This window comes from Cloeon dipterum, chromosome X (genome assembly GCF_949628265.1).
Source record: "Cloeon dipterum chromosome X, ieCloDipt1.1, whole genome shotgun sequence".
Taxonomy (NCBI): domain Eukaryota; kingdom Metazoa; phylum Arthropoda; class Insecta; order Ephemeroptera; family Baetidae; genus Cloeon; species Cloeon dipterum.
The window spans coordinates 20,113,743-20,138,796 of NC_088790.1; the positions used below are offsets into that span (position 1 = coordinate 20,113,743).

General features: G+C 38.6%; 1 protein-coding gene across 10 annotated transcripts in view; it reads left to right on the forward strand.

Moving 5' to 3' along the window:
* The window catches only part of LOC135945265 (pleckstrin homology domain-containing family G member 5), a 54,165-nt gene that overhangs the window by 25,172 nt on the left and 3,939 nt on the right, over positions 1-25,054 (forward strand). For 6 of the 10 annotated variants that reach the window (XM_065492835.1, XM_065492837.1, XM_065492839.1 and 3 more), the window contains 19 exons: positions 3,028-3,306; positions 11,788-11,888; positions 16,107-16,246; positions 16,359-16,438; positions 16,524-16,676; positions 16,734-16,863; positions 17,233-17,390; positions 17,673-17,873; positions 18,132-18,245; positions 18,624-18,773; positions 19,445-19,555; positions 19,619-19,777; positions 20,184-20,423; positions 21,305-21,513; positions 22,552-22,734; positions 23,251-23,594; positions 24,358-24,518; positions 24,605-24,628; positions 24,711-24,963. In XM_065492835.1, coding sequence (XP_065348907.1) covers positions 3,028-3,306; positions 11,788-11,888; positions 16,107-16,246; positions 16,359-16,438; positions 16,524-16,676; positions 16,734-16,863; positions 17,233-17,390; positions 17,673-17,873; positions 18,132-18,245; positions 18,624-18,773; positions 19,445-19,555; positions 19,619-19,777; positions 20,184-20,423; positions 21,305-21,513; positions 22,552-22,734; positions 23,251-23,594; positions 24,358-24,518; positions 24,605-24,628; positions 24,711-24,963 — 3,190 coding nt within the window. Of the gene's footprint in view, positions 1-2,046; positions 2,237-3,027; positions 3,307-11,787; positions 11,889-16,106; positions 16,247-16,358; positions 16,439-16,523; positions 16,677-16,733; positions 16,864-17,232; positions 17,391-17,672; positions 17,874-18,131; positions 18,246-18,623; positions 18,774-19,444; positions 19,556-19,618; positions 19,778-20,183; positions 20,424-21,304; positions 21,514-22,551; positions 22,735-23,250; positions 23,595-24,357; positions 24,519-24,604; positions 24,629-24,710; positions 24,964-25,054 lie in introns of those variants that run through there. The other 4 variants (XM_065492843.1, XM_065492836.1, XM_065492838.1 and 1 more) reach the window with 4 other exon arrangements.

Below are 25,054 nucleotides of genomic sequence, written 5' to 3' on the forward strand. Positions count from 1 at the left end.
TTGTGCTGTACGCCTTGAATTCTAAAAATTAAACATAAAAACAGTATTACCGCCCAAAATATTCTTCAACTGTTTTTTTACTCTCGCTTGTTTTTGAAACTCCCATTCGATTGGAAAATAAATGGGAGGTATGTTAAAACCTGTATTTTCTACAATATCTAAAATTGTTGTCCATCGTACACGTGTTATGTATTTTTTCTTATTATTTTGAATTTTCGTATATATTTTTGTGCCTAAAGTAGACGACACTTGAAATGGAACTGCTGGGGATGAACAATTCGTTGTATTGCCATCAGTGTGCGTCTGGCGGAGCGACCGATGAATGCCTTGATGAGCTCGTGTGTGTTATTTCAGTCGGAAGCTTTTAGGGGAGACAAAGGTGACGGCTGCAAGTGAAGGGGTGTGCTTTCTGTCGGTCTCGCTCGCGACACGGACTGTGCATTAGAGAAATACGAATGGGAGAATTAATAGTGTTTAACTCTAGTGAGTGTGCCCGCTCAACTTAGTGGCTGCCGCTCAAGTAAACAAGCTGGAAATTGTCAGCTGCATAGCAAACAGGTCGCCAGGGGCTTGAAACGTGATCGCAATACTGACCACGCAACTTGCACGAAAGGTGAAGTCTGCGCACAGTGTCAAATATTCCATTTCTTTCCACTCAGTGGCAAAAAAGATTTTCCTCGCCTAACTTCTGGTCTTTTTACTGCTCCATTGTTGTTTTCAATAGCGTTTGATTTTCAAATAATCTAATCGGTCTCGGCTTAGTAAAGAAGGATTTCTTAACGAAAAGGACGGCATTTTTAGATGGGGATTTGAAAATTATTTGGACATTTTTCTCTTATTTCCCGATCGATTTTTTAACTGATTGTAACCAAAAAATCGTATAATTTACAATTTTTACGTTCGATAGTTGTCAAATTTTTTAATTTAACTGGGGAATCTGGCTGTTTAAGACTAAAGTAAATCAATTCACATTTTTTTGGAACCCGCTGAGCTCGAATTCCACGGGTGTGCTGTGGGCAGAGGTTAAACAACTACACAAGGAGAAAAATTTACTGATCATGCAAGCTCAACAAATAATACCGATGATGGCTCTCATTATTAACAAAACTGAAAAAAATGCTTACGTGATCTGAGCATAAAACGTAACGGTTGTTATTTTACGCTAATTTCTTTTACATGATTGCAGACTAAAATTAATTAAAAAAACTGGCAATGCTCACCATCAATCTTACTAGAATCATATAAAGTAAAAAAATCAATATCTCATAACACATTCGATTAGAAATACATAAATCTTTGGTGTGTCAACAATTTACACCACTTAAGACGATTTTTCATTTTAAAAAGCTGTAACAAGTAAGTTTCTTAAGACGCTTTAAGAGGATTTTGGGGTCTTAATGTGGTTTAAGGTCGATTTGATTTTTGCCTAAGTCTTAAAATAGTTATAATTCATGAAAACTTATATATGCAAAATAGTGTGTATGTTAGGGATTAAAAATTAATTTAAATGGTGCTTTGGCGACTAAAGCCTAATGTTTAAAAAAAATATAATACAAATGGATCTGCTCGAGGACAGCAGAGGTTATTTGTTTTCTCGTTGCATAGAGTCTGAATTAAATCGGTGAAATATCACATATCTCAACTAGTTTCAGCTTTATAGTTTATTAAGAGAGATGTATATATTCATGCCTGTGAATTATAGCTTCGACTTCCGTGTAACAATAAATTCAGTTTAAAATATGAGTTGCACATTAAAAACAGATTTCACTGCGTCGACAAGAGTGCTGTGGTCGCTGAAAACGCAGTGCAAAACAAATATTAAACGAGAGGGAGCGAGCAGGCTCATGTATCGCGTTTCACACGTTTGTGTTTCTTTCTTGTTTGCATTATTTCAACGCCGTCTGTTTGCTCTGCAAAGCGGAACAGCGGCGCCCAGTGGAAAAAGCTGCGCCGCGGCGAACAGGCAGGCAGGCGGAGAAAAGCGCCGCGTGCTGAATTCGCCGCGGTGCGCGCGGCAGAGAAGTGCATGTCTGGAAACCGCCGAAATCTATTCAAAGAAAGAAAACTTTGCCTCTCTTCCTTGAGATTTTTCCAATTTCATTTAACGTTTCGTCAGGAGCAGGCCAACTTGTTAGTGCCGACACTCTGCTCTCTCTTTTCGCTTAACTTCATACCCGCTCTAATCGGCTTACCGTTCCTTTTATCCTCAACAAAAAGTGCACGTTGTATTTACAAAGTGAGTTCAAAAGACTCATATTTCATTACGAGGGTGCCTTTCCTTACAGAAATCAACTGAAACCGCATTTCAACTGAATAAAAGTTTTTCACAATGAAATCTGAAATCTAGTTCTCATAGCGGGTCGTATTGAAGTTAAAATGAAGCTATTCAATTTCGAATTAGATGACGAACAGTATGCTAGTAGAATCTTTGTGGAGGCAACAGGCTTCGCTCTGCTTTGAGATTAGTGGAGTCATGTACGGCGTTATATTATGTCATTATTTCCCTGTCATTTTAAATGGGCAGATTTGTACATCGCGTCTTAAAACATTAAAAGAACATTAACCAAATAGCTGATGAGGCAGTAAAATTTAAATAAAGTGGCCTGCTTCAGCCGAATCGATATTTACGTCCTATTTTTTTTGCATTTACATTCCAAAATTGTGTTCAACCTAATAGTTGGTCGAAATATTTGAAATATTTGCCAGACCCGTATTAAATTGATCACACATCGATGTACCGGCTGCAAATGTTTTCAACCAATTATAAATTGGTTTATTCTCACACTAGGTCAAAATTCATTCATGTTATTAAAAAGTCGTCAAATCCTAGAAATTAAAAAAAAATGAGAATAGCATAGAAAATTTCAAACTTTTTTTGCATTCATGCTTCCTCTAATTGTAAGAGCTCCTAAAAAATAATTAACGATCGCAATACTTTGGATTCATGGGAAATAATTGATACACGCCCTGAAGTTAGTTCTTTTAGAATGGACAAATGTTTCAATTGCAAATCTGGGTTGCTTTCAGGCTCGTTCACGCTCACTGACACATCTGGACGCATTGGATGGGGCGCGCGCGGGCGAGGCGGGGTCGCGTAGCGCTGGAGGCACCGCCGCTGTCCCGTCTACCGACGCCTCACCCTGCGCCACCCCCGGTCGGGACTTCCAGCACAGCGCCCTCGAGGCGGCCGCCGCCCTGCTGAGGCAGCCACCTCCTACCCCCGGCATGGACGACCTCAACCAGCGGCTTGTAGTGCCCTCCAACGACCCTTCCAGAGATAGGAGACGCACCCTGGCCAGGTCGCAGGTAGGAAACTCACTTTTTGAGCTCGATCTGTTAACACTAAATATTTTACTTTAATGCGAGACTTATTATAAGCATGGAGAATTTGGAATTTTTTACAAACTTATTAAAGCATATTTTAATTGGAATAGGGATTTTTAGTCGCTAGCCTTTTTCTGTATAACTTTGAAAATAGCAGAACTGACAACAAATCTTCCAAAATTGTGAAATACTGATTTCAAATTTTTTTCTGAAGTCAAATTTTTTGACCAAATATGCCATCCAAGCCAAATGGCTTTACCAGGTTGAGATAGCGACTCGCTTATTTCGAGGGGTGCAGTCGCCCAAGTAGCGGGGAACAAAAACTAGTCTCTGCGCAGCATTTTTTTGGATTGGTTAAGGAGGAATTTCATCCCTCTCACGCAAATGGGCGAAATTGGAATATAACCATCATTTCAACATCGTAAAAAACACTGGAAAAATGCTACTCAAAATGTTCAAAACTCAGCTATCTCTTTTATTTTTCATCAACTATTTATTTAATTAATTTTAAAAGAGAGGGAATTTTTAAACCCACAAAAATATTTTACTGGTGAAATACGCCTTTTTTAATTATCCTTTAAAAATTTAAAAATAGGTAATGTATACATGCAATTAGTATCAAACTAATATTTATTTACTTTGTAAAAGTTTCCATGTCAAAGTCAATTTTCCGTCCTTGGAAGCAAAAATCTATTCGAAAATTTGCAAAATGAACATCAGCCTTCCTTGAGCTTTCACTTGCCCACGTTCGCATTCCTAACGAGGTGAATGCAAAAAAAAAGTTGTTTGCGTGGCCGCAGACACATATAAAAGCAGAAATGAGGAAAAATTGGAGGGCTCGTTGGCGACGCGCATTATTGTGAACGGCAAAAGCTGGCAGTGAAAGAGTAGTATATAAAGCGGCTATACACTCGAGGATGCGCCATCAGCAGAATAAGCAGGGAAACAAGCGTCCCAATCGATGCCTGCTGGCGCGGATAATTAAATTGGAGATCGGCAGCGCGACTGTTTATTCGCCGCACACAACGGTGCTTTGATAATCGGCAACGAAATTCCTTCCGAGGGAGATTTTCGGAGAGACTAGAACTACTCGGTGGTATCAAAATAATTCAGGCAATAAACGCATCGGGTTTTCGTGGAAATTATGAGCACAAAAAAGTTGTTTGACAACGACACACATTTTCAGTGGAGAGGGACCATCCATGATATTTTTTAAATTACAAAAAGCCGTGGAAAACATTGATTCATGACTAAAACGAAGATGCTGCTGATTTTATTCAATTTCAACGGTCATATATTTAGGCTTAAATGTTATCATAAAAACATTCAGTTTAATTTTTAAATTCTTTAATAACATATTTTTTCAGAAAGGGAAAAATACTGTATAAAGTTGGCAATATAAACAGTTGCCGATTTTGTCAGCATTAAGAATGCAGTTTTGCCCTCTACAAATAAGTATTACAATAGCTACAGAGCCTTGATCAAACTATTGTGGAAAATTGGACTTTTTCAGAATGCCTAAAATGATTTATCGAATGACCAATCACTTCAAAATTGGATTTTTAATCAACTTTCAAATACTTGGTAGTGAGTTTAAGGCACTGTAAGTTATTGCTAACATCGTTAAAATAAAAAAAATGGCTACCACATGATTTGGGAATAAGACCATTTTACAGAATAGCTTTGATAGTTTCCTTGTCAGATAAAAAACCGACCGTCTAATTTTCACTTTTGCCGATACAAAATTAATTGATCGAAATGCTCATACTTTCTTTCTTTGGCGCACCGGCCATTATCGGGAAAATAACGAAGCACGATGTCTGTGCAGGGAAAGCCCATTTCGGGTCGCAAAGTTCCCATTAAATCTGCAAGAATTCGTATCAAAGCAGAAAGAAAAAGCAAGGGGTTGAATGTAAACCGATTAATTCGTTCCATTGCCTTTCTGTGAAAGGCTTAACGCATTGCTCCGTAAATTAATTGGTTGCGAGTGCTTGTGTTTCGTGCATACACTCGCTCGCTCAGTTGAATGCTGCTATAAAGCAAACAGACGAACGAACCAACTGTTGGTCCGAGTTGCGAGCAGGAGGGTGCGGTGACCCCCCTTGAAGGCCTCTTGCAAATCGGCTCATCGATTTTGATATTACCGAGACAGTGACTCAGTGAGAGGATATTACAGCGTAGTAGGCATGTTTTGCCAGACCCTGTGATCTTCCTCGCGAACAAAACGGAATTTACCTCTGCTGCTGAAAATTTCCTCCCTCGACTAGGATTTACACCGTGGGTCGTTTTCCTATTCACCGACAAGCCGAATCAGAGGGTAGGGGGTTGTGTCTCCACTTGAAGAATGATAGCGAGCAGGGCAAAAATAAATTCATCCGGCCGCCAAGCCCAGGGGACGATTCCAGCGGCGGAAAGTTGATTTCAATATTCGCTCTCTCGTTCTGGAATTGGGAAACAAGCGTCGTGAAAATCCCCCAGGATGCAAAGCCCCTTGCCTGCGGTCTGCTGATTGAGTTTGGCCTCATTCTGGCGAGGGCATAAGTAGTCCGTGCAACTCTCCCCCTGTACCCTTCAGACCGCAAAATGCTCGCTTCTCCCTGTGGCCAAGGCTATTTTAGAGAACCTGCTCGACACATAATCGTAAATAAGTCTTTACACGATTTGAGGGCTTTAAGTCGTTGATGGTCAGAATTCTCGCTTGAATTACTCGAGGAACCCTGAAAATTTTAAGAATTGGTGATAAAGAATTGAATGAAAAATACGATAATATATTTTATAAAATTGGAGGCTGATTGGCAAAATATATCATAATTGGTAAATCAATAAAAAAAATAGAAATCCTACTGGTTAAAACATTCTGCTACGTTTCATGAAGCACGTAGAAATTAATTCATGCCTCTTTCAACTATGATAGCCAAGTCAATATTTATTGCTCATTGCCAAAAAAGATTACATTTTATCCATTGAACGAGATGAATTGATCGGCGTGCCATTTTTACCCTGCTAGAAGAGTCGCTATATTTTAGATGTTGCTTCTTTAATGGCTCTAGATATTTACTTCAAATTTTTCTTACTAACTGATAGGTCAATCTACAAATATTTTTACAGTAAACTATTATTTTCATTTTATAATTGTGTTTGAATTTTTTTAAATATGCACTTACTGAAGGTCAAAAATATTATGTTGTTTCTTATTTTATCAGGGAACAATTCACACAAATGCTCAACAACTGGGAGGAAAAAGTAAAAATTTATCTCTCATCCAGCTTTTTAACGTGTTTAAGCTGGGCTAAAATCGACTTTTCTCTGAAGAGCTGATTAAAAATCCCGACTAAACAAGCGGGCTAAATCCGTCTGAAATCCCAAGTCAACTAATAATCCGAGCGTGCTCATCAGAAGCGAGCATCGCACTGGGTTCGTTTTTGCTCGCGCCGACACTGACATTTCACTCATCATGAGTGCTGCTGGGCGAGCAACAATGGGGATGCTTTTTCCCTTGTTCATCCGATTCCGCCGGAGCAGCGTGTAATGCGAAATTCTTGCTCGCCAGACTGAACGCGCGCGCGACACGCAAAAAGAAGCTGTCTAGGGATTAGTTCTCGATTTGGCAGCCACACCGCTCGCTTCACCAGCATCCCCAAGCAGATTTGGTTGGAAATACCGCACATGTGAGAATTTGGCGTATTTACTACCCGATTTGACTGGAACGCACGGCGTGTTTGCTTTTGCAGCCAAGTAATGGCGCCGAGTGCGGCTGTCTCTCGCTATTTTGCAAGAGAATTTGATTTTTTGCCTCAGTGAAAAGTGTCCAGGGTTACAGAAGGGCTTATTTCGGTCGTTTTGGGTAAATGCAAAAAAATACTATTTTCCTAAATTCCAGGGAAGGTTTGAAAAAATCTCAAGACATTCGTATCAGTCAACTATGGCTGAATTAAGAAAATTAAGACGTAAAAGGACAGCAAATCAAGAAAATGTATACAAAAAATTTGAGAGACGCCTCTGATGCAAGTAGATTGATTGTTCGGGATCTATCCAACGTTCTATGCGCCGTCTTTCGGTTAATTAACTCTTTGAGACGCTGTAAAATATGATTTCAAGTAGGGAGACGGTGCTGGTCATTTAGTAAAAAACACTAATTTCCTTGCCTTTTTCAAAAAAAAAAAAAAAAAATAAATAACAAAGAAAATTTCAACATAAGCTCAAATATCAAATATTAATTTGTGCAATTAACAAATAGAATACTTTTTGGGGCTCTAACAATCATCTTTCCGAAAACAAGCAGCATTGTAAAATTTAAATGTATCGATCTGATTCCAAAAATTCGTAGAAAATTGCTTAAAAATGCAATTCAATAGATCAGTGAAAAATTAAAACCTGTAAAACACCTGTAAAATAATGATTTAATGCGATTTACTGGTGATTTTTAAAATCGCAGAAAGTGTTTGGACGTCTCATGTACGCCATTAATTATAAATCAAACTTAAAATTCTTATGTAAATATTGTTGAGGACATATTTTTCAATTGTTTTGAACCTCAAATCATTGGGTTTTACTCGACTCAAACTCACAACAGATAAAAAAGGGTAGTTATTTACGGGGCAGACACTGACAATGAGAAGATTTGTTTTCAATTGTCCAAACCCTCAATATTTTTGGGTTTTGCTGCATTAAAACTGCTCGATTGTTTCTATAATAGACATAGTATAAAACGTCGAAAATTGTGATAGCCCTCGCAAAAAGTTTATTAACTGGCGTGTGCTTTCTTATGAGTTTAATTTTCTGTCAACACGTAATGGAATTCGCTTGTATGAGTGGAAACGCCACAGATAGGGCGGGCGGATGACATTGACGTGAAATCCTTTGGAAAGGGACTAAATAGCTCATCAGCGAGCGAAATACGTTATGACAAATATGTAAGTGTGTCACGATAATATGACGTCGGGTCTGGGAGTTTCATTTTTGCAAATGTGTATCAAACACTGCGCCGCAGCAGGAAACACGTCCAGAATTAAATTTAGAGTGCCTCTCTCGTTGATAATATTCGTATTTGATTATCTCGGCGGAACTGCGTAGCGAACAAACGCATGTATCGCGCGTCCACTCAACCGGCAGTGGAATCGGCTGATAGTGATGCGATTAAGGGGGCGAATTTGCACACTCGAGTGAAGCAGGAGGTAGTTGCCAATTATTCGCCCGTTCTCCGCCAGCATTAGCAACGACATTATGTTGAGTCACCAAAAACGGATAGTAGAAAAACGAGATGCGATTGGTATTGAACAAAAACGCGGCAAAGAGGATAAGGGTTCTTGGAAACGGTTGTGAAATCTGGTTTGTCCGAGGCCAGCTCACATTTCTTATTTTGCTCCATGCATTATTGTTGGTGGCAATTTAGCGCGTTTAATTATCTACGTCTCGTTTTACAAAAACTTCGTTCCCCATGGCCTTTGAAACGTTCTTGCTTTTTTGCATCAAATTATATTTTTTACCAGATGGCCTTTTATATAAATTTCCTCAAACCGTTGTAAATTTTTGTCTTTTGATTTGAATGGAATGCTGACCTAAAAAGACTTATTTTTAAATCTCGAAAAATAAAAAATCAATGTTGACTACTGGTGTTGCGTTGGTGGCTTTTGACAGAGTTAAATTATTCTTATCACATGCAGTCTAGGAAATGGTAGAAATTAACTGGTTTATCACAGAATTAGCATTCGCGGCCCACACTCGCGCAGAAGTGATAAGCCACTTCTGTATACATGACTCCTTTTCTATTAAAGTAAACAAGACATTGCATTTTTGTTAAAATAAAATAAAAAATTGAATCAAATCTGGACATTTTACTCGTCGTTTAAAAGGTTGCGCGGGAATCTTATTTTGGTGCCATTATTTTGAATAACTTTTTGGTGCTTTTGCGTTGCTTTTAATTTATATTCGTGCAAGAATCGTCTATGCCTCAGTTTTATGTTGGTAAAGAGTGCACTGGAAATAAGCTTTAAGTGGAGCTTAACAGGAATAAGCTGTAACAAGTGGTCGATTCAATCAATCATTCCATAGAAAAGTGAAAGTTAATCTAAAAAACGAGCATTTATATAAATACAAATATTTAAACTAATTTTCTCAGAAAGGTAGACAACATAAGGTATAATTTTTTGTTATTTATATCCCTCAAACGGAAATTTTTATTCAGAATATTAACTCGCTAGTCAATAGAAAATCAACAAAACTTTGATTTGATTTTTTTCATAAATTTCGTTTCAACTGTAGGGCTAAATATACGTCGCAACTGCTGCAAGTTTCTGCCTCGAATAATTTTTAAGATGATTTCAATTGAAAAAGTTTAAGTACTTTTCCTGAAAACTATTTTCACAGAGCGTATTTTGCCTCATGATTCAGTGAATTTTGACGAAGGATAAATAAGAACCACTCATTTGTTTCTTGATCTGTGCTCTCTGATCGGGTTGCAATCAGAAACGAAGTCCATTTCAGAGTTTTATGCAGTGAATTTCTCATTTCAAAAAGCACGTTCGCGCATCATTGCTTTTACCGAGCAATCGTGAAGCTGCACACATGACGCGGATCTGAGCCACTTTTCAATTGGTGCATGCGTTTGCATCAGTAGTCAACGCTGGTGAATTGCGGCGACCAATTCATCGTGCAGTCGATATCACAAATGACCGACAGCAGAGCCGCGACCGTTTTATTTCTGCCACACGGCATCAATAAATACGTATTGCGCCCCGCGGCAGTCGGACTCGCGCGACACCATAGATGGATTCCGTGTGCGCGCGTTCCTAGACGAATTAATTCATCCTCTGGCAGCAATAAAGTGGCTTGGCCGGACGTAAAAATTGTCAGGCGATGTCCTAATTTGGTACGCCCCATGCACACCACGCTGCTAGGTTTTTTTTTGTTTGAGGCGAGACGTCTTTCTCCTCAGAGAACTCTAACTGATTTAAGAGCGGTGGGAGCGAGGGAACGAGACGGACGCATGATTTAACGGCTTGAATGTCAATTACCTAATGTGAGGAATTCTATTTTCGTTCCCTGCATGCCAGCGTTTTTTAAGTTTTAATAGTTACAGCACATATTTTTTGTCCACAGAGTGTGATTTGGATTTAAAACCTGCTTTTAGTTGTTTCGAATAATTATATCTCTTTATGTTTTAAATAATTTTAGGTTAATTACTTATTGAAACGCAAATTCTCTAAATAATATTATCATTTTTAATCTTTCCTACCCTTAAAGAGTAAATTTCGACGACATTCTAAATCAGATCAAAACCACGAAGAAAATATGGGAGCACTGGATTGACTTTTTGTGAAAGCAAAGACACGTTCAGTTCGAAACGATTGGATTGATGAATCAGTTCATTTCTGGGAAATTCTGCTGGGGAAATTCAATCCGAGCGCGAGTGAGGCGACGGGAAATATTCAGTCGTAAATGAGACTAACAGGCCGGAATGCAATTAACGCGCGTGCCGTCCGGTTGAAAGTGCCAATTTAATAATCGAGCAATCATTTGCGGAAGGGACGGGATTTGTCAAAAAATGCAGCCGTAGCGGAGAATTCTGGTTAGTTATTCCCAGGGGCCGGATTGCGTGGATAAGAGCCCCTGCCAAGCGAATTAGATATGCAACTCGTGTGTCATCTCGGTCGTGCTGGTTGCATACCGCAGTAAGTGCGATCGCCGCGGGCAGAGTGGCGCTCGGGGAGCGACAGCTATCCACTTTCCCTCCATTTTTTTGCCGTTTTTTCTGCCCACGTGAGGCACTCTTTGAATTGTAATGCGGACCGTAATCTACAAAATGCGGCTGTCAAAATACATTATTTTCACTTTTGCCGCAGGCTCAGAACGTGGATTATTCGGCTTTGGCGATGGCGACCATGCGGCAAATAAAACGAGATATATATGAAATCATTATTTCATTCACAGAGGCAAATATCTTTCATCGTTAGACCTTGTTTTATTTATATAGTTACTAATTTTCCTTAAGTGATTTAGTTTTGACAGGACTGATCAAATTTTAAACTTACATTGAGAGCAAAATTGTTATAGAAACAAGATTAGGAAGGTGATGAAAGTAAAAATCGAGAAAGGATGTAAAAAACGTGATTTTTCGTTCTGTATGGTTTCTAGCTAATTTTGATGGTTTTGAAAGTTTTCAACGGTTTTTCACATGTTTCAATAATAATTAAATTGCATGATTCATGCTCATTTGACAGAGCCTTTACAATTGGAAGCTCAGATATAAATTAATAATCCATCACGTTTAAAATTCAAAGTCTTGGATAATCATCTATATAGCTTTATCTTAAACATTACAATAGATCGTTTTAAATTTTTCTTTAATTGCTTAATTGCAATCATGCTGTGTAAACTAAAACTCTACTTGAAAGAAAACATTTCAGAGGCTCATAAATAAAATGCAGCCGATTTGTTTCTAACACTTTGTTCAAATTGTTTCAGGTTTCCAGTTCCGAGTTTTTCAGCATCAGCTTCGAAGGAGTTGAGGTGGATGAAAATCTCCGAACAGAGTTTATCCCTGCCACCAAAGGAATGCTGCTTGTGTAAGTCCATGTCCAAATTTGTCAATTCAACCTCCAGGCGTTCTTCATATCGCACAAAACTTTGCGATGCGGGCTGCCTAATCCCGGTAGGGGATTTGAGCTGAAGAAATCCACTTGACGGATTTCAGTGTAGTGTAGTTGAATTTTTACTCTCGGCTGCGCAAAGGGGCCGGACAAAGTGCTTCCGCTCGCACCTGCCCCCCTCGGCGAGTGTTTTTCTCAGATTTCGCCCGGCGTCACTCGGCAAAGTTTGGTGCCTCAGCAAATTGATGCTAACGCGTCTCCCTTAATGAAACGCGCGCGCGGGCGACGGGTCATTAAGTCGCAACAAGACAGAGCGCTCTAGCTCGATTCTTCATCACTCTCAATTAAGTTGCTCTCGACACGCCTCGCATTGTTTCGCACACACAACGTGCGCTCAGAGAGCTGCCACCGCTTCTTTTCCGGCGCATGCGAGACGACTCGACGATCAATTTACCTCTCTGTCCTTTGGTACGATCAAAGCCTTTTTGCTCATATTTTTTTGGCGAGAAACTGCATACTGGAAGATACATATTTTGAGAGGGCACAGTTGAATTTCTCTTACTTTTCTTCAGGAGTATTCTTTGCCTGAAGCATTTTTCTAGCATAAATGCCAAACCAAAAAAATATTAAAAATAAATTATACAAAAAAGGAAAAATATTTTTGGGGGAATTTAATTATACAAAATATCTGCAGCATTTACTGTTTAAGTACGAAAATGTGTTATACATTTTTTGTAATTAAACTAACTAATTTCAAGCAACCCATTCCTCAATTGTTTTTGGAAGCAGACAATGTACAGTAATTTTTTTTTTAAAATGAATTTATATTTTTCTTAACCATGGATTAACTTGTCGTTGTCAATTAGGAAGATGTCTAGGACTATTTAAATTTGCCTCATTTGGAGTTTTCTCAAAGCAAACTTGGAAAAACATAAGTTGAAAGTTTTGATGTCACATAGCCCCTAATTTTTATTACGTACTCGCGAAGCTAACGTGCTTTAAAGATAAAACATTTTAGCCGAACGATGGTGGAAAATGCGTATAACGTGTGTACTTTAGAGCCGCACACAAAGCTTTGCCGAGGGCTGGAAAATGGCGCTCCATGTCGCACTCAGGGACCACCGCGTCGCATTGAACCCATAAAAGTGACATTCGACGGGGAACAATAGCCGCGCGGCACCAGCTGCAAGTTCAATCCGAGTTTCTCTCATCTCCGCCAACCTGTATAAACGCATGCTGGCTGGTTTGCATTTTCGTGTTGCCCTACTGGGCTTTGTTCACTTTCTGCCGGCACCAGATTTTCCTTATCTACAGTATCGCGAAAGCACTAAATTTCGTTCGGATAAACCTGCGCTGCTCCGCACTCTGCTGAAAGAGGCACTTTGAAATTGGACTTTTGGGAGATGTGCGTGGTGGATTTCGCGTTTAGTGCGCGATAGGGAACAAAGAATTGCACTAAACCTTCAAGAAGCAAACATTTATTTAGTTTTTTCACATTTTATGTTCCTTGCCGGTAAATAAGAATCCAATATTCTGATATTCAATTAGAGCTGAAAGTTGCTAAGTCAACTTTGGAATGAATGATCAAAAGAACGCGGATACTTAACTCCGGTGTTTGCAAAAGGTAGACCTTTTTATAAGTACCATTTTGCAAGAAACCACACATTGAAACACATTTAGCGGAAAAATCGGCATCAAAAGAATTCAACCTATACTAATTTGGCTCCAAGGCAACCGATAAATGTATGATATTTGGAATTAAATTTTCTCTCTTTCTCAAATTCAATTGAATTGAAATTATCTTCAAATTTATATATCCCTCATTTTTATGTTATTGCATCTCCCGATTTAACATTTTCTTTTGTTGTAAATTTAAAGAGTTCGTACGTACCACATGTTTTAAAATTTTGCACTGAATACCAACTGTTTTGTGTAAATAAGAGCCAGTCGTAATAAAAAATATTAATTCATCTTGATTTGGTTTTAGATTTGGTGACATTTTTTCCAGTTTATAAAATGTAATATTAGATCAAAAATCGATTTGATTTGCAAAAACTGTTGATTTTTACCACAAAGAGAAAATAGAGCGAGGTTACTTGCCTTCCAGATCAGAGAAATTGAAAGCAACTAGATATTAAGCTATTAATGAACTTATCGCTATTCTTTATCAAATTCTTAAGAGATAAAAATATAATATTTTCTTAGAAATATCATGCGTGATACAAAACCATCTTTAAAATACGATTTGATCAATTCCCATGTAAGATCCAACAAACGAATCTTTGAGGATCGTAAAAATTCGATCATACAGTTTAAAGAGTTGAAAAGTGATTTAATTTAATAATTACGCAAAATTACTAATACGTTGCACCCTAGAGTTGTTGTTTTTAGTGTAAATTTGCCTGATTTGTTGAATGCATCAACTCACCCGAATATCACACTATAGAATTCTGATCACAAATCATCTCCAGCTCATGCTCAGATCACTCAAAACAGAAAAGTCGAGAAATGCAGTGTTTCAATTCTTGCCAATATCGGTTGATGACAAGCATATGATTACTCTATAGAGAAGAAAATTGGTTTCGACATGAGGAATTCCATGAAATTCGAATGCGTATCAATGTCAAGAGCTAAATTAGGTATTCCGCGCAGATCTGTTTCCCTGGAGGCAGACGCGTGCGGTTTTCGCTGTTCCCGCACAGACTCTTCCACCTTGCTCAACTCTCTCTCTGTGTGTGAGCAGTCTCGAAACAATGAATGGTGTGGAGAGCCTTAAAGTGCAATTTTCCGCCCGCGCGGCATGAACAAGGGGACGTGTGCGAGAGAGCTGCGCGCGTGTGTTTTAAAAGGCACTTTGCATTGCTTGCGCTTCTTCCCCGGGGAAACGATTCGAGACACCGCGAGTGCGACTAACACCAATTATTCTCGCCTGCGTCGCAATTGGAAACGCGATGAGAACTGCAGGAGCAGCGAGATTTATACGTGGAAGCTAGGCTATGCAAACGTCTTTAATAAACTCGCTGCCTTGATGAAATTATGACGGAAGGAACGCGCGGATTGCGGGAGCAGCGTGCAGCCGGCACTAACGGAATGAGGTCGTTGGCAAACTCGTTTATATTACTTTTCTGCGCAGCAAAAACCGTAAATTGCCACCCTGTGAAGTGTCGCTCGGTACTCGACGGTGCATTTTTCTTAACCTTTAATCATCTCTATCCTATGTCAAAGTGTGTTTGATTTTATAAAGGAGCTGTGATATTACTTAAATAATATATATGTATATCTCCCCCTCCGCTCCTCTTCAACCAGATACCCAATTTAATATTTAACATCTTAAATGATAGGGTAAAGGCTGATTTTGATTTAAATCAATTTTAAAGCTAAAACCTAGGTTTTAGCTCTACACGATAAACAATAAACTAGTTAAAATGGAAACGTATAAATTTATATTACTGAGAATATTGCATTCTAAAATTTCGTATCTTGATTAATGTATACTCCGGTATTATCTATTATTCATCAAAATTTAAAAAAATTGGTAATGAATTTGTTTGAATGACAATTTCTTGACCTTCCACCTTTGGTTATTTATATTGTGTATAGTGTGTGGGGTATGTATCCTTTCTTTGTATGAAATTGAGGTCCCCTAATGGAAAATGAATTAGTTTGGCCAGTGAAATGTAGAGTTAAATGGCTTATTATTCGCTGTTAATAAATCAATGTTCAATGTCACCAACACACAGACTGCTCAAGCTGTTCAACCTTTTGACCATAAACGCGTTCACAATTTGCAGGCTTCGCTATTTAAGTCGGGTTTATTGTCAAAGTGTCGACGTTTTCAATCGATTTTAGTTGAAATAAACAGTTGAAATAAAAACACGATTCACGAATAACACGTATGTAAAATATTGAATGAAAACTTTAAAAGAAAATGAGAAATTCTGAACGCAGTTGACTAAACATGAGTGGCTATGAGTGCAATTTGAAAAAAAAAATGGTTTTTTCATCTTAGAGGGAAATAAATAATTTCAAGGATCTTCTTCGTTCGAGTTTTTGCAATTTGGTCAGGTATTTCGGTTAAAAAAAAAATTAAAATTAAGGCTTTATTTTTAAAAACATAATTAGAAGCCGATCTAAACTCCTAACTATAACTATGGTCAGGGTACTTGATGAAAATAACTTGATTCTTTTGTTTAGCGATGCTCTGGCCGAAGCGTGTGATCGGCGAAAATTGGAAATTAACTCGATGGACGTGTTTCTGGACACAAACAGGAAGCCACTTCACATTTCCGCAGTAGACACTCACAGTCTGGGTGGGAAACATCTTTTAATCTGTGGTAATGGTTTTTATCAGTAATAAAGGAACACGCCTCTCAAACCAAATGTTAATATATTTCACATCAAAACATTGAATACAACCGCATAAATGGGATTTTTCAATTCTTTCAGCAAAAGGAAGTGGGCCTTCTCGACTAGCTAGAAATCCCTCGTGCACTAGCCAGCCATCCTCGAGAAAAACATCTGGAGGGGTAAGCTCATCTGTGTCTGCTTTTTTCCCTTTCCGCCTAATGGAATTTCCAATTCTGTGTTGTGCTCATTATCGGCAATTTGCAGAGCTACAAAGGCAAGGGAACGCGTTTCTTCAGCGCCAGTACGGAGGACGCGACCTACGCTGCCGAGCAACACGGCCACTTTGAGTTCAAAATTCCGCTGTCTAAGCAGTCGTCGTCCAAGCAACCGTGGAGCTCGATATTCGGTGCAAATAAGGTAGAAAACGAGTTTGATTGGATTGCAAATTGGGCTAACACGCAACCTCTTCCGCAGCAACAGCAACAAGACAACAAATGCATGGACTTGTTGGTGGATCAGTTGAACATTTTTAGCAGATTTGGTTGTGTTGACAAATCGTGTTCTGTGCCTTCGTCTATGTCCTCGTCTACCTGTGATCATGAAAGTGAGTTAAAACTGCGATAATGAGCTTCAGCAAAGTTTTTATTCAAATTCTTTAAGGAGTTGTGTCAATTTACAAAAACTTAAGCGTAGTTCTCAACTTTCTTTTCATTTAATTTCAAAATTTAAAGATGACAGTATTGTTTTTTTACCCTTTTGCAAATTTTTTCAATGCTAAAAAAGACAACGTTTGGTCGACAAAAAAACTATGCAACAATATTGTGTTTTTTGTTTTGTTTTATTTTTTATCACATTATCTGTAGCGGTAAGAATTTATAACTAAAATTAAGTTTGTAATTTGCATTCTTGACCTTAACAAATAAATCTCCAAACGTTTTTCAGTCAAAATATCAAAATTTTAAACTCGTTTCAGGATTCTTTTTAAACTTGTACGATATGGAAGATGACTGGCGGGATCTGGTGCACGGCTGTGAGGACCTGAGTGAAAAGATCGTGCAACAACAGACAGCGATATGGGAGCTGGTGCAGACTGAGCTCTCGTACATTCACATCTTGGGAGTGGTTCGAGACGTAAGCGGCACACACACACAAACTTGTCATTCAGCAAGCAAGCATCCCTTTGCTGCGCAGCAAGCAAATTAAATTCAGGAGAAAGTATACTGCCGGTCGTAAATCACCAGCGCACAAAAGAATCTGCCGCGTGCTCTTTCATAAAGAAAAGTTTGCTCCTCTCAAAGTTGAGTTGTACTCGCTTGCTTGCTGCCTTTATCGCCAAAAGCTGCTGCAGACAGGAAATTAATTGAATCAAGCATTAATACCACTGTTCTCGATTTCCGCGGTTAATTTTTTCAGCTGTTTATCGCCTGCCTACGACATTTGCAAGCCGAGAACTTGTTGGAGCACGTCGACCCGTCGCGACTGTTCAGCAACATCAGTGATATTTACCTGGTGAACGTCAGCTTCTGGCTCAACCATATTCAGCCGATGGTCGACCGCAGCAGGGCGACCAAGCAGCTGTTCAACCCGAGCCTCATGCTAGCAGGATTTCTAAAGGCAGATTACCATGTTTCTGAATTCCTAGAACATATAGACCTCTTCCATTTAAAATGACTTCATTTGCAATTTCCTCATCTGAAAGTTTCTATGCAATACAAGTTTTTATATTTGCATAAATCAAATATGGTCGCTTCAAACTTTTCCAATAATAACATTTGTGCTAGAAAATCCTTGTGTTTGTTTGCACAACCTTCTTTGCTCTCTTACTCCGCGGCAAAGAAAAAATATTGATCGTCCTCATCTTAAATTTTGCAGTTCGACGAGTTGTTCGCCCCCTACACCCGCTATTGCTCTGATCAACAGGACCAATGTCAGCAGTACTGCCGCGAGAACATGCAAACCAGTGAATTATTCATGGCCTACTTGGCAGTGAGTGTTCCACTTCTAATATCTAACATGTCAGATCCCCGCAATTTGCTCAAATATTCATGCATATTGCTTGTCACGGACTTTGATGCGAGCTAAAATTAGAACCGCATCGCTGCAATTTTATCTACAGATCGAAAAAAATATGCTAGAGTTGTAACTACTGAGGATTGAACAGAATCTTCACTAGCGCTGTCGTAAAATTATATATTAAATTTATCTCATATTGCATTGCAAGTGCACAAGAAAATAATAAACTTCATAATATCATCAAAATGAAAGTTATAATATCGAATTTTTGCCTACTGTTTTTTTTTTCAAAATCCATAATATTTTACATCTGCATTAATGTAAATGAAAAAACTTAAATTTTTGCTTCAGTGGTGTGAAGCTCAGCGTGAATGCAAACGCCTCCGCTTGCTCGACATCCTCGTCAAACCGATGCAACGGCTCACCAAATACTCGCTCCTCTTGAAAGCCATCTTAAAAAATACAGATGATACTGACCAAAGGATGGACCTGCTGCTAATGGTAATTCAAAGTTTTTACAAATATTTGCACACCAGTGTAGCTTTTGTGTGACTTAACCCTCCCTCCATTCACTAATGGCTTCTGAGAACTGAAATTTCAATTTCGACTTGCAAGCGGCCTTTAGTGCTGCCTTCTGTGGCCACAGTGATTGCTTTTGTCAGAGCTAGGCGCTCCAACTTTGCAAGCTGAGCATAATATGCAACCCGCACAACTCTGGTGTATAATACTCTTGATTAAAACTCTTGCTGAAACTAGACTCTAATAGCGAAAGCTATTAATTTTAGTTTATTCATGACTATTATGGTTCTTTGATTTTGATTTCAAATTTCTCCTAATTTGGTTAAATATCTACGATTGTTTTAGTATCTTATCTCAAACAAAAATATTATTTAATTACAATAAAAGTTTTGATGGTTTTGAAAGAGTAATTCTAATTTAGAATCACAAACTTTAATACAAAAAATTGAGTTACCAAACTAACAGATCAGTTTGGACTTAAATATACGAATTTGAGTAAAGCTCTTGATATAATTATCAGAGAACCAACACGCAAAAAGCAGCACTTACTTAGTATGATAAAAGTCCGCAATCGCGATGTATTTTTCTTTTTTATTTTTGTTATTTTGAATAATTTTTCCTGTCTTAAAAATTAAATTTCTCCTCTCGGGCAGATAAAGCATGTGGACCATTTCGTGAGCAGCGTGAACACGTCCTTGCGGATGCAGCAGGACGAGGAGAAGTTGCGTGTGATCGCAGCCAGGATCAACAGCTACGAGGTCATGGTGAGCTTGCTGTTCAATTAAAGTGTGACGTACTTGCATAATGCAAGGTGATGCGCTTTCAAGCAGGAAATCAAGGACGACGACTTGGAGAAGCTGGTAAAGGCGCACAGCGAGCTCAACCTCAACACGCCGATGCCAGGCTGCACGTCCAGCCAGTTCAGGCAACTCGTCTTCGAGGGCGGCCTCATCCTCAAGGAACATGCCAAATCCAAAGTTACTAAGGTCAATAAACTTTTAAAATTAAATTCAATGATTTAACATTTTGTTAATTTTTGCGGGTTTTAATTAACAAATTGGACTCAGAATCACTAGTAAAACTGCAGTTGTGGTATATTTTTTATTTGTGAGAAATTTGGTTTCCAATATAAATTTATTTTCTTCTAGATAAACAAATAAAAAATATTTTAGTTTGATTGGGAAAATGTGATTTATCTTCTTAGAACATTCTCTCCTTTGTATGGAAATTATTATACCCTGTTTAAAAATTCTTTACGCTACTCATTGAAACTATTTTAATACTGAAAAACGGCTTGTGTTTGCTTTGGAAACATTCCCCTGGAACATTTTCTCACTACCCCGTCCCTTTTCATGGGCCCCTTGAATTAAATTTCGCACATTCCTGCTCCAGACTGAGGTGCACGGGCTTCTCTTCACCGACATTCTACTGTTGAGCAAAGTGACGAACGCCGGCAAAAAGCAGCCGGAAAATTACAAAGTGGTGCGGCAGCCATTCGTCGTGGATCGCTTGCAGATGGTGGATATCGTACGAGATTCGCAGCCTGGTCTGGGGGTAGTTTACCTCAACGAGTTCCAGACCGCCGTCGCGGCATTCACTCTATTTTCGAACGACAAAGCGACAAGCATTAAGGTGAGTTTTCTGTGGCAGAAGAATTTGCCAGTTTTGAATGAGAAATTTACGAACTTCATTCTCTCCAGTGGAGTTTTTTTATGCTCCAACTGCGCCGGACACTCATTTAAAAGCGGAGTTTTTCTGCGATCTCACTAATTAGGGCACCCCCACGAGGGTGGCTCAAGAGAAAAGTTTGAAGAATTAAAGACTTGCAAATGGGGGATTCATTCAACTTGTTTAAGTGGTTGTAAAATTCATCTAATTAATACTTCCACGAAAACTTTTAGTTATTACCAAAGGGGAATGAGAAGTTGGAGTGTTTCTGGATCTTACATAACCCAGTTAAATGAGAATCATTCCAAGTTATCAGGGCAAAAGGAAAATATTTGATAGAATCATTATATTGTTGTATGTATGTCCTTGGTATTGATACCATTTAATGGGAAAATTCAAAGCTTATTTGCAGAATTTTGTTATTCAACAATTTTACCATATAGATGAAATGACAACTGATCTTTTTAGTAACGAAATTTTGAAGAAATAATAATTTGTGAAACCAATCCCTCCGCAACGTAATGGTTTAAAATAAACAAGTCCCAAATAAAATAATTTCAAATAATAATCTCTTTTAGTCACTGTTTAGTTCACAAATTAATAAGTTTCTTCATATGACCTATTTGTTTTATGTGTCATAAGATAAGAAGAAATATCTAATCCACTCGCGGTGCAATAAAATCCCATAGGTGATATTTAGAGGAATATATCGCAACAGTTAAAGTATTTTAACTATGGCTGCTAGTAGTAAAAGAAGAAAATACCAAAGAGGAGAAGTTCTGAAAACAAATCATTCTCCCTGAAATTATAACTATTGAACTATGCAAAATATTCCTGTGGCACAGGTTTGGGCGGAGAAAATCCGGAAAACGCAGCACGCGTACAAGCAGGCCAAGAGTGCTGCAAAGGCGGCCGAAACGGCGGCCGCGCTGGCCGCCGGCATGATGCACCCAGACATGACAGATGACGGCATCGAGGACACGGGCCATTACCTCGCCTTCTCGTCGCGAAGCCAGAGCTCGTCACGGATGCTCAGTCTCAACCACTCACAAAGGTAATTTAGCTCTCGCTCTTTTAGACAAGTGTATTGGCTTTCGTTCGCTGGTTTGTCAGCGTTTTTCGCGCCATTCGCCGTGTGCCAAATGACGCATCAACGGCAATGTGCTGAAGAAGCGTCCACGAAAGTTGATTGGGAGAGAACGCTCATATAATTTAAAGAGAAAGACTGCGAAGTCTGATGTGCTGGAAGAGCAGTAGCTTCATAGGAGAATACGCAATTTCAGGAATAAAAAGTCCATTGTCATTACCTTAAATATTGTATTGGTTGAAATTTAAAGCTGTATTTGGCTTGCGTTACTCGAGAAGTACGCCTTTGAAATTCCAGCACGGTTATTTTCAAGCTAAGGAGAAAAGAGTATAGCCAAACGCAATTAAATAAATAAGAATAAATAGCTCTCGCGCCAAAAATTGAAGCTATATATAGTTTTATTAATTTTTACATCCAAATGTTTTTATCTTATTGGTTTATAATATCACAAAATTCTAATGCTTAAATCTAATTTAAGGTTAAAAGGCATGCTCTCAAATATTTACTACCCTTTTACTATTCTGGAAAATGATGTATTTAAATAATAAATCAGTCTGTTTTTGTAAGGCACAGGAAATAAGACTCTAGAACAGGATAAATCCACAAATATCCAAAAATTGTCTACTCGATCATCGTTATTTCTCATGTGAAAAATCCCTTGTACATTTTTTTCTTTTTATCCCTGCCTGTGTTTTATGGTTGAAAAATCTGAGAAAATCCACATATGCTTTCCCTAAACATATTGCATTTGTTTTGTTGTGCTGATTCCTAATCTTTTCCAAGAATTTACAGCGTTTATATATTTCTCATAAATTAATTTCAAAGGTTCGTGATAGGCTCCTTCTCGTAAAGGAGGGCAATATCATTCAAAACACAATCACCTGGTACCTGGTGGTAGATAATACTGAACGGTTTCACTAGAAATTGCGCACCCTCCTTGCGAGCAGAATTAATATTTTTTTTTATCTGAAACTCTGCGCGAGATTAAGCTTTTTTCGTTTTCAGCATATGCAGCGAATCAATGGAGATCACTGATGCCTCCAGCTTCAATCAGAGCAGAGGTGTAAGCTTGGAAATGGAAGCAGGAAGAGGGTCAAGCATCAGTTCCGATGAGGGCTCGTCAGGAGGGGAGTTGAAGCTCACTTTCACTCCACCCCATGGCAACACGCCGTCTCCACGAATCGAAAAGTAAGTCACGTTTGAAAAAGACCAAAGCAAAGAGAAAAAAGCTTCCACACATCTTTCAACTGCTTGGAATGTATTCCGCTCACAAATGTATATATAGCGATTCGTTTAAATTAGTTTAGATTAAGTTACTTCTGAACTTTCAATTCGTTCAAGTATCAACAATTTTAAACTAAATTTTTATTTGTCAAATTTTGTTGATTGAATTAAATTTAAAATATTTATAAGAAGGTATTCTTAATAATTTATATTAAAAATTCTATAACACACCGTGCTCGTTTACATTGAAGAATAAAGTTGATTTTTTAGACAAAGGGTATATATAATATTTTCAAACTTAAAAGATCTTTTTGATTAAAAAACACAATGTATATAATTAGGGGGTTTTGCATATTATTAGCTTTATTACAATAACCATTATTAAAAATAAAATGTGTCTTATGTATAAAATTCTTGTTGAATAAAGCATGTTAGAATCCTAAATATAATAGGCATAATAGGTGAAATTTTGTGTGTTAGACGCTCTCCAATGCGTTCACCCAACATGTTGGGCGTGCAGCACATTCGTCACGGCGGCGGCCAATCCCTGCCCAACCTGAGCCTGTCGGAGAGCCCGTCCTCAGGGATGACCAGTCCTGTCAACCTGCCGCAGAAAGGCACCAACAGCCTGCTGTCCGTGCCGACGAGCAAGGGCCTTTCGCCGCAGAGGGGCGTCTCGTACCCGCCACCGTCGCCCCGCGCCCTCAGACGCAGCTACGCGGTGCCGCAGTCACGCAATCCGCCCCTCATGAAGAGCAGACACGTGCTCGGCGTCAGGTCGGCCAATGACTCCGACGCTGCTGCCGATTCCCTGTTAATTAATGGTAAGTCTTTCAAGGAATTTTATAAAAGAAACCTTTTGTTTGTATAAATTATTGCTTTGGGTTCGTTGAGCCATGAGATGGATAATACGTACGTTTTATTCCTATTGTGTTCTTTAATTGAAGAGCGAAGCGAAGCAATTGGACTGTAAAATATTTAAATGCAATTTAACATTCATTCATATTACAAAAGGCGACATATTTTTTACAAACAATTAAATACACGCATTAAGTGAGTCAAATAGTATAACAATTTTAAGTATAAATTATCACAAGATAAGCTTACCCCGGTGTGGTCTGGTTTATCATTACACGATTCATCAGAAATATAGCTTCTAGAAATCACGCACGCACAACTTGATCTCCCAGCCGGAGTGCAAGTAGTAGACATAACCATTGCGTGCGGTTGTGGAAAGGTGGAAGGTTGCGAAGCGCTCATCAAATAGTAAAAGCCACATTTATCTTGGCGAGAGGTTGAGATACAAACTGGAGTTTTATGCCAAAATGCAGGGACCCCTAAATTGTTTTTTATGAAATATGGATTATATAGATATATATGAACCATGGAGTTTTTTCATTTTAAATAAAATTATGTTTTTACTGTCAGTTTTGGTTTTGGGTGACTGCAAAAAAATAAAAAAAAACCTATAGCGATATTAATTAAAAATTTACGAGTATGTAGCTTTTGACATTATATTTGCTGAAATTATTAGTTCAGACTTCATCTTACGTAATTATTTGATGATATATTACTTTATGTTAACAGAAATTTCAACTTCAAAAGAGTGCTCGAGCAGTTCGAATCTGAAGTTTGAAGAAGAGAGCCCTGGAATGCGAGCATATAGACAGGTTTTTAACGCGAAACGACCAGTGAGGACCGCTGATGGGAGACGTTACCACACAGCCGGTGTCATCGATGATCTGAAGGTAAATAGTAATAGCAAAATAATTATTGTAATGTGTGAATTGGAAAAGCCAAAAGGGCATTTCAAATTGTAACATTTGTGCCAAAGCAATTCAGTTTGGATCCTCCAAAGGTGAGTTTGAAATTCAGCTTTTTAACTCATTATACCCCCTTTACATTGACAACAGAGTTGAAATGTGGCATGAATATTGCAGAAGTTGGACATCAAAGACGCGAGCATCCATAAAAGACTGTCGTGGAACTGCGGCGCCAACTCGGCGGGCATGCAGCCACTGGGCGCGTGTGCTAGGAACTCGACCGTCAGTGCAGACAGTGTGCAGAGCTCGAGCGGCGTGTCCAGCAGCACTGGCAGCCAGCCGTTGCTTTACCAGAATGAGTCAGCAGACTCCAAGATCATGGCGCAGGCAGAAGGACAACCTCCAACATCACCTCTTCCAGCATTGAAAGGTGGGTGTCGTTTTATGAGTTAGCATTTGGGTCAGTTGGTCGTTTTTTTCTAAACCTGATTTGCTCTTTAATTATTTAAACGTTGTGTTAG